Genomic DNA, 9,688 nt, shown 5'->3' with positions numbered 1-9,688 from the left:
AATGTTGGTTATTTGTACTTTGCTTGAGTATTTCCAATGATTTTACTTCTACTCCTCTATATCTCAGATCTAAATATAGCACTTTTACTCCATTACATTTATTTGAACATTTTAGTAGTTAGTAGTTGGGTTATTATTACAAGGGTTAGGGTTGGATTGTCCACGACATTGCAAGCGGCGCGAAGGCCAGCGGACCTTGGTCCTGCTCTTCGCCCCCGAGCCGTGGTGAATGCAATCGTTATGGCCTGGGCAAGCTAGGCTAGGCTAGGCTAGGCTAGGCTAGGCTAGGCTAGGCTAGGCTAGGCTAGGCTAGGCTAGGCTAGGCTAGGCTAGTAAATAAAGAAAGAGAGTCGCAAACGAGTGACGTCAGCGCCTTCACTAGTGAATGGCTGTCGTCGCCATCTGGTGGTGATTGGTGTGTGGTGAACGACAAAACAAGCGCTCTTACCACAGTCTAACCAAGTTACCCAAACTAACCGTAACATATATATATATATATATATATATATATATTGGCCATTTGAAAATAGCCGATCTACAAGCCCACGATGCACGCCTTGTGTGGCATTGTGAGCTTGTAAATCTGATATTTTCAAAAGATCTTTGTAAATTTGAAAACTTGAAATGGGACATGCTGAATTTCTGCATAATGTTAAGGTGCATTAGGTACATTTTGATGCCAATTTTGTACTTTTACTCAAGTAGCCTACACTTTGAATTCCAGACATAGGCTGCAGCCACACAAACACCAAAACGCTCCATTATGGGGCGTTTCCATGCCAGTAAAGGATTTCTGCAAAAAAACAATTGCTCCATTCTCATTGAAAGGCATTGGCGGAATGGGGAATCCACTCTATAGGCAGTTTGTGGGTGTGGGGGTGCAGCCATTTACTTGTATTTCTACATTGCAGTATTGATACTTTTACCAAAACATTGAAGTAGGCCTACTTTTTCAGCTGTGTTTACTTTTTCCACCACATGGCGCTAAACTTAGATCTTCTATGTATTTATTCAAATTGCAACTTACCTTATTAACTGCAGCCATTTCGCCTTCTCTTTGTCGTTGGCAGGAAAGCGGTAAAATGATACTTTAGTCGTATTTTTTGTCTCAGATGATCTGTTAGAACAACCAGGGATACAACACGACGGCATGTTGACAAAAAAGCGAGCGCGCTTGGACCCGGCCGGAAGTGACTGACGGTGACGCGCACACGTCACGGCTTTATCAGCCAATGCAAAAAAAAAAAAAGAAAATGACATTTCCGCTCAGTGTTCAGGTCCGGTTAGTCTCGCGTAGCCAGACAACTATTCCACAATCTCTGAATGCTATATATGCCATTCTTATATATATCTATGATATATGCTGTATGCTGGGAGCATTTGACCAAATCGCGGAGGCAACAGTCTGGCCACGCGAGACTAAGGTCCGGTTGACAAACATGGACAAATAGAGACAGGTTCCGTATCCGCTCTAGACCGGATCTTCAACCTCAAATGTGAATCGATCCCCCAAGTCTAGTTCTGGGTTCCACCCATTTTTGGTTCCACACAGGCTTCACTGTCCCACATCACGTGATACAAACATTGACCCTGGCACTTCCTTCTGCTGTAGCGACAACTTGGAGAGAGAGATAGGTAAACAATGAAATATTTGCAAACCTTTCCATATTTGCAATAACATAAGATAAGCATCGTAAAAATGGCTCCACGTTGATTAGTGTCGCTGTGTTTGTGAATATCAGTAAATGACTGGAAGCAAATAGCAACGCCATTCTACCCACAGGTCTGTTGAGGGTACGTTAGAAGGACGACTTCTATGTACAACTGTCTGTCTCTGTGTTGTTATAAAAAGGACTTTATGTTGTATTGCATTGACTGAGATGACTTTTGGCAGCAACTCAGAAGTGTATCTCAAATATATTTAAGGGAGCAATTGTTAATAGTGTCATCAGTTGAGTTGGATAACAAAGTAGGGCTGTCACAATTATTACATAATCGTCTAATCGTGATTATTTGACATTATCGCAATTATTTTGTCATAATCGTCATCATAATCGTGAATGTTGAAAAATTTCAGAAATAGTGGAAATAGCAGATCTACAAGCTCACAACGTGTGAGCTTGTAGATCGGCTATTTCCACTATCAATGTTATTTTTTAAGTAGTAAGTTGTCAAATATGTCAGTAATTTATTTGTGTGTTTAGGTTATGTGTCATATCTGCCATGTGCAACTTCAAAGCCTAAAAGCCAAACAGAAATGTAATTATCAACGACAAAAACACAATTAAATCGTTAATCGCCAATTATTTGAGTGACAATTAATCGTCATGTAAAATGTCATATCGTGACAGCCCTTTAACAAAGATCTACAGGTCCCTTCCATTTTGTTATTCGATACTGCAGTTGGGGAGTAGATGATGTAATTTATGTTGTATCTCCCTCAGATCACGTTTGTTTGTTTGTTGTGTTTTCAAGGAGGTGAGAAGAAGAGCAGCCCACAGAATGGAGGAGTTTTCTGTGCGGAGTGTTGACGTGTTGTGTCTCAGCACCAGCCTGGCCATCTCTGGTGTCTTCTACTATTACTACAGGAGGAAGAGGAAGACGGTGGACCAGCTCAATGTGAGTCAGCTGTATTTGAGATGAAGAACCTGTCTGTCAAAGAGTTCATTTAAAAAAAGCTTCTTTGCTCAATTAGCCAGTAGCTATGCCCCTCCCCTAAAATCTTTTGTCCAATGCTAGCTTAGCAACCGGCAGCTTGCCAAGGCTGTTGCCAAGGCAAACCTTGGCAAGCAGGAAGTTATTCTAAGCTAGCATTGGACAAAAGCTTTTTGGGAGGGGCATAGCTACTGGCTAATTCACCCTTTGTCAAGTCCTGACCGTTGTCCCGCCCCTACTCACACCCATTGGTTGCTGTGTCTTGGTGGGACACTCTGTGGGACACTCCACCCACTACCATTTTAATCCAGTTGCTTCATATTGTTATTCTGTGTGTTCAATTCTAATTTCAAACTTGGTTTCAGTAAAATGGAGCTGCTCAGTGGCAGTATAGTGAAGTATGTTTTTAAATGTTTTTATTTCTCCAAAAAAATATGTTTTAGCAAATTAATCATAAAAAAGGTGGAACCAGGGCAGGACAAGGCAGATAGAGCCTGCTGGTTGGTCAGTCAGGGACCAACCAGAAGGCTAACAAAGGGTGAATTGCTCCCAGAATCTTTTGCGACTGCAACTAATGTAATTGATCAAAATAAAACCCTGTTGATCGGGCAACAGGCATTTCTCTCTACCGCCAAATTTCAGATGTTTGTGATGTGTAGTGAAACAAAAAGAATATGGGACTATTTGTTAAATTCCACGTCTGCATCCACTCCAGCCTCTAATACTGTGAAACCATGAATCACTTGATAACTTGACTGTAGAGGTTGACTGAGCTCCTAAAGCCAGATTAATAGTTTGTCATACGACGGAGGCATGCTCCAAAAATAGCTGACCTACAATGTGTCATATACTCATTGTGAGCTTGCAGATCTGCTGGGGGTCCCCAGCAAAATGTACAGCATCACAATCATTTTAACCACTTTATCCATTTATACTTATATACTTGCTACTGGTATTCAAAAATAGCAGACCTGCAACCTTGTGCAGATCTGGAATTGTGTGAAAAATCTCAAATGTTTGAGAATTTTCTTTATTATTTAACATTTTCTAACACAAATATTCTCTTCTGTGGGGTCCACAACATTTTCAGATGGGGGTGTGCAGCCAAATACATACATTTGGGGGTCCTTGACTTCCTTGAGTTTGAGAACCACTGGTGTAAAGACAATGAACATTCAACAGGGAACAGAAACGATCAAACAGTGAATTATTCCACACTACATGGTGCAACACCCGCGATTCGAACCTGGGTGTCTTCTGTACGGAAAGCCAAACATCTTCCACTTGTCCAAGAGGGAAGCGAGTTTATGTTCTGTAGGCTGGAAACGGGATAACCACGCCCCTAACCCTAACCCATTTTTGAAACTTGTGATTGGCTGAACCGGAGGTAGGGAGCTCTCCATTGTGGTCACTTGGACCGTGCAGACTGTGCACCTAAACTTAAACCTAACCTTAACCCTAACCTCAGTAAAACTAACGCGGGTGAATGATAACCTGGTGAAATGCTAACCTGCAGACGCTGGTGAGTAGCTAACCTGCCGACGCTGGTGAATGCTAAGACGGCGCGCCTCCGTCATCTCCACCGAAAACGAGCGCTCTATCCCGTTTCCACTCTACAGAACATAAATAGGCAAGATAGGGAATGTCTCCTTGGCCAGCCTACCTGTTAGCACTGCAAAGTGACAGTTCATATTTGACATTGAAAGCCACTTTGCATCTTCTTCACATCCATCAATGTGAACGATATATTCTATAAATGTTTCTGATGCGGTTTCAGGATGCTCCACTATTGACCTTAAACGGAAGGCTCCCAGACATTTTGAATGCCACCCCAGGGAAGTGCCTTCAGTACGTTGTCATAGAAGGTAATCTCACTTTTTTGTTTAGTTTTTTTTGTGATCTGGACAAGAGCTGACTCTTATTTCTTATGTACTCGTCTCTCTTTCACACATTGTGTGTGTGTGTGTGTGTGTGTGTGTGTGTGTGTGTGTGTGTGTGCGCATGAATTGATTGTTCATGTTTAATAGGGGCAGTGCAGCCTGTAGGAAAGCCGCTGAGGAGTCAGTTCCAAGAAAGCACTGTTGGAGTGGTGCAGAAACTCATGCTGAAGGAACACAAGCTGGTGTGGAACAGCCTCGCTCGAATGTGGTGAGTGACCACGTATATCAGATCTACATGCTCACAACGCCTCGCAGCGCGAGGCGTTGTGAGCATGTAGATCTGATATTTTCACAATTTCTGCCTCTAATATTATTTGGCAATTTGTCCAATGTTTAATTTGTAATTGTAGAGGTATTAAAAAGTCCTTAAATTGTTACCCTAGAAATGTGCAGATACCCTCCATACCTCTTAAACAAGTTAATCATCCGGGGACACCCCACACAGGTTGAGAACTACTTTAGATTTTAGCCTTGGCTATTCAAACATGGCAGATGTATGAGCTCACTTTGTGCTGCTGTACATCTGATATTTTTAAACATTATTGAAAAATCTTGAAAAAGTGTGAGAACCACAGATCTTTTTACTGAGCGTTTAGCGGGTTAAAGCTTCCAAAACATGTTTTATTAAACTGCGCAACGTTTCGATCTTTCTATGTCTACATTAGGAAAATCCTGCATGGTCACGATTCATCTCATAGTTGGCTGGCTTGGTTCCAGCGCTCAAACCTTTCTGAAACGTCTATGGAGCGAAAATAAATACACGGGGAAATTCACTTGTGAAAAAACGGAGCTGCTCAAAAGCTGTCCGGTTGCTGTTCAGGGAATCCAGGTGTAGGTGACAGTTAGACAGCAACACATACTTACGGTGTGAGCCCAGGGTTAGTAGAATACTGTGTGTTCTTCTCTCACAGCAGCAGCTGCACAAAGATAATCCTTCTATACTACACAAAGATAATCCTCCCTCCCATTTAAGCATTATTTTATACTTGGTCACACAATGGTGTTGTGCAAAAAATAGTGGACATAGCAGTCAGATCTAGAATCTCAAAACGATGTGACACGTTTTGACCTTGTAGATTGGCTATTTCCACTTTTCATGTATCGAGTTATTCAAGTCTTATTCAAGTTATTTGTCATGTCATTCTTGTGCACCTTTTGTTTTGTTTACGAAGCCTTTAAAGCCAAACAGATTTTTTTTATCCGAAGACGGCAATTAACTTGCTAATCGCAATTAGTTAAGTAATCATCAAGTAAAAGTCCTATTTATAACCGATTAAATCCGATAAAGTTGCCATACTTAGTCCTGTCACAATTATTACATGATTGTCTAATTGCGCCCGGGTGTTGTGCTCTGAAAATTGCTAATCTACAAGCGCACAACGGGTCGTGCTGCAATGGGTTGTGTTCTTGTATAGATCGGCTATTTTCAGCACGCAACCAAGTGTAAAATAACTCATTACCACGCCATCAAGGCCCACCAAAATATATTTTTGTCTACAAAATCAACTGTAGGTTTAGTCGACTAAAATCTTATGATACTTAGAAGACCAAAACTAGCCTAAAACTACAACCTTTCAGATGACTGACGACTAAAATCAATGAAAACCTTGCTGTCTAAATGGACGCTGCTTGCAGGATGGACAGTGAGCGGGTGCTGCACCAGAGGGTGAACGCCGTGCCCTTCAGCCTGGTGGGGGCGGACGAGGCCAAAGTCAGGGTGCTGTGTCCACTGGACGCCTCGGGCCTGGACATGGAGGTCATCCACGAGGAGTTCCACCAGGCCACCTTCGGCTTCTCCGACATCATCGGCACGGTGCTGAGCGGGGAGAAGCCCAAAGGCCAGCTGGAGACGGAGCAGATGCTCAAGGTACTGCTGGGCTGTTGGCAGTGGTGGAAACAGTACTCGATCCTTTTACTTAAAGCTGTAATATCACAAGACGAAGTTTAACATTATAGTACAGTAGGTCACGTGGTTTTTGTTGAAAAAGTTTGAAGAGGGGTCGGAGCCTGTCACAGATTGTTTGACTTGACACTTCTGGCAGTGGCAGCGCAACAACTGACCACCAATTCACCAAAACGAGGAAGACGCATCAACATAAAATGTCTGTGTACATAAAAAATATAATACCTCTCAGATATCTTAGTTTTAGCAACATTGTCCATGTCAAGTAGTTGATTAATGCCTATGAAATTATGAAAATTGCTATCGCACCCCAAAGGTCTGAGGAGAGGCTAAATTGCGGCTGCCGCATTTAGCCTCCTGGTGTTTCCCTGTGAATTCAAGCTACAAGCCGGGCGGTCAGCCTCTACACAGTGACTGGCTGACTCCGTCGTACAGGGCAGTGCACATTGAAAATAGCCGATTTACAAGCTCACAATGCGTCGCGTCTGTGTCGCGTTGTGAGCTTGTAGAACTGCTATTTTCCGCCAATGTGTCGAGGTGTCCCTGAGCAAGACACTTAACAACACCTAACTGGCTGCCCCCCTCCTGTGCTCCTCTGCTGGGCAGCACTGAAAATGCAGGATGAATTGGCACCCTCAGCAGACCAACAGTTGGGATTCAGATTAGATTCAAAGTGGTGTAAATGTATTGTCACATAAAACACATATTATTGGACACTTGCAGCTCTGAAACATTGAGAACGCACAGATGGAACCAAATGGGTGCTTACAGGTCTATTTGGTTCCATTTGTACGCTCTCAGAGTAAAACCATAGCAGCAGATATACTGTGTATACTGTAGAAATACAGTACAGTCTCTTGGGTGTACAGTGTTTTGTGCCGTTGAGTGGTAGATATATTTATTTGATTAGATGTTTTAATTTTTTAAGGAGCAATAAAACCACATGGTTACAGCAATTCGAGGATGTCACATGAAAGTCTTATTTCCATTAAGGTCCTCTAACACTGAACAGTTAATGAGTTAAAATACAAATTACAATACAAAACACATGACATACTGTATACAGTACATAACAACAAGTGCTCCTTTATCTTTCCCTAGGCCTTGACTAATGACCCTCTCTAGGGGAACCTTTTCTAAAATATATGCTTTTTGTCAGTTGCTTAAAAGAACCACAGAACACATGGGGGAAATGGTAATGAGTGAACTGGTGCAGAAAACACAAAAACAACCCTGAAAGGAATCGATCCAGAGGACCTCCTTTTTGTCTTTTCCGGCAGGTGGGCGCCGCGCTCACTGGCGTCGGCGAGCTGATCCTGGACACGGACCGGGTGCTGAAGCTGCGGCCGCCGGCCAACGGCTCCGACTACTTCCTGACCACGGGGGACTTCGAGTCGCTGCGGGCGGAGCAGGAGAGCCAGGCGGCGGTGTGGCAGGCGCTGGCCTCCGTGTTCGCCCTGGCCGGGGCGGGCGTCCTGCTGTGGGTGGCTCGGCGCTACTACGCCACCCTGAAGAGGAGGTGGGAGCGCGAGCGGCTGAGGAGGGAGTTCGAGGGACTGACGGGGACGGGCACGACGGGCGCCTCGCAGCCAGACACGGGAGCAGCGGAGGTGCCGATGGAGAGCGCCTGCGTGATCTGCCTCAGCCGGCCGCGCGGCTGCGTCCTGCTGGACTGTGGACACGTGTGCTGCTGCTTCAGCTGCTACCAGGCCCTGCCCCAGCCCAACTGTCCCATATGCAGGCAGAGCATCCGGAGGGTGGTGCCCCTCTTTCAGGCATGAGACACTTTGACCCCAAAACGTTCAGTATGTACTATGTACACAGTACATCCATAACGGTTGTTGGAACCCTTGAGCTGATTTCCCCCCCACAAACGACTCTTGTTCACTCATTTACTGCCAGAATTGTTTTCCGTCTTTGGTCGTTTTCCTGCTAATAGTGTATTTCACTAACCTTTGAAAGATCATAGAATATTCTGCCTCGCTCCAGTCCGCCCATGGGAGCCCTCAAAATCCTGGTCCATACGCGACAATCCATTTGAAGATACAGGCTCTTGGGTCAACCTCGCTTTCCACCACTCGTCCCATAGAGATGCACTGTGTGTTTTTTTCCTTTTTCTTTCTCCTATACTGACGTGGAAAAGCATTTTTTGTTCCGGACACGTGATCGGCGTGTCAGGTGGTGTCCCGGGGTTCACAATATTTATCTGTGGAACCGAGTCACATTAAATATAATACCTACAATTCCAAGTGCTTGTCAGGGTGGGAGTCCCCATTTCAAATATGTTTATTTTGGGGGTCATGGCCTAAAAAGGTTTGAGAACCCCTGCTATAACTCATCCAATTTGTTAGATGGCAGTCAATGAGTTAACGACAAGTTGCGTGTAAGTGATATTCTTTTGGTTAAAACAAAGTGTTTTGTTAAAACACCGGCTATTTTCAGTGTGCAACACTGCCATGCAACCACAGTATCACATTAGCCAGGCTGTGTGATTCCAACACTTTTTAGTAGAAAAGGCAATGGCAACGTTCTTTGGTGTCCTCCTCAATACTGTACTTGGAATAAGAACAAGGTTTAATTGTTATCCAAAACGTTTCTATTTTTACACAATTTGAAAGTGGAAATTATAGTTTGTTTTTGTGTGTATTTTCTTTTTTCTCTGTTTCAGTGCAGTTGTTACATTAAAATTGTACACACATGATGTACTTATTGGAGGAAATTGCATCTGTAAATATATAAAGTAGCCTAATACTGTAAATGTACAGTATGTGTTCCGTGCCTTAATTTAGCCTCTATGTTGCTGTTTGTTTTGTTTTTGAGTGAGTAAAATAAATATACAAAAGTAGTTCTTGACCTTTTCTGGATCAGGGCCCACTTTGAAATCTTCAAGCTCGCAATGTGACGCGTTGTGAGCTTGTAGATATGCTATTGTCACTAGTTTAATTGGGGGGGAGTTTGACTTTATAGACGAGACCTGACTTTATAGATGAGACCTGCCACAAAAAAGTTTCACAGGACTCCCTTCAACGCTGTGCTCTTTTCCCAGGGAGTGAATGCTTGTTGACAAGCACCGCGTATACCTGACAAGGCTTCTGAGTCAGCGATCTTACTATTTCTGTCATCTCTAACAAGCAGGGGATGGGAGAAGAGGTGAAAAGACAAGGTTATGGAGAAGGAGCAACTAAAAGTA

At 43.5% G+C, this 9,688-nt stretch overlaps 1 protein-coding gene across 2 annotated transcripts; it reads left to right on the top strand.

Moving 5' to 3' along the window:
• The first annotated feature begins 1,585 nt into the window (after window positions 1-1,585).
• On the top strand, window positions 1,586-9,317 carry mul2 (mitochondrial E3 ubiquitin protein ligase 2). 2 transcript variants are annotated; one of them, XM_080726987.1, is made up of 6 exons: window positions 1,586-1,635; window positions 2,479-2,619; window positions 4,433-4,520; window positions 4,683-4,803; window positions 6,231-6,462; window positions 7,779-9,317. In XM_080726987.1, exons 2-6 carry the CDS (start codon window positions 2,503-2,505, stop codon window positions 8,277-8,279), a joined length of 1,059 nt encoding a protein of 352 aa, XP_080583113.1. In that variant the 5' UTR covers window positions 1,586-1,635; window positions 2,479-2,502; the 3' UTR covers window positions 8,280-9,317. The 2 variants fall into 2 exon arrangements, with proteins under 2 accessions (XP_080583113.1, XP_080583114.1); XM_080726988.1 differs by having other exon boundaries at window positions 1,616-1,635; window positions 2,476-2,619.
• Window positions 9,318-9,688: the final 371 nt, after the last annotated feature.

This window comes from Nannobrachium achirus, assembly GCF_963921795.1.
Source record: "Nannobrachium achirus genome assembly, chromosome: 5".
Taxonomy (NCBI): Eukaryota; Metazoa; Chordata; class Actinopteri; order Myctophiformes; family Myctophidae; genus Nannobrachium; species Nannobrachium achirus.
This window is presented reverse-complemented; position numbering and strand designations above follow the sequence as displayed.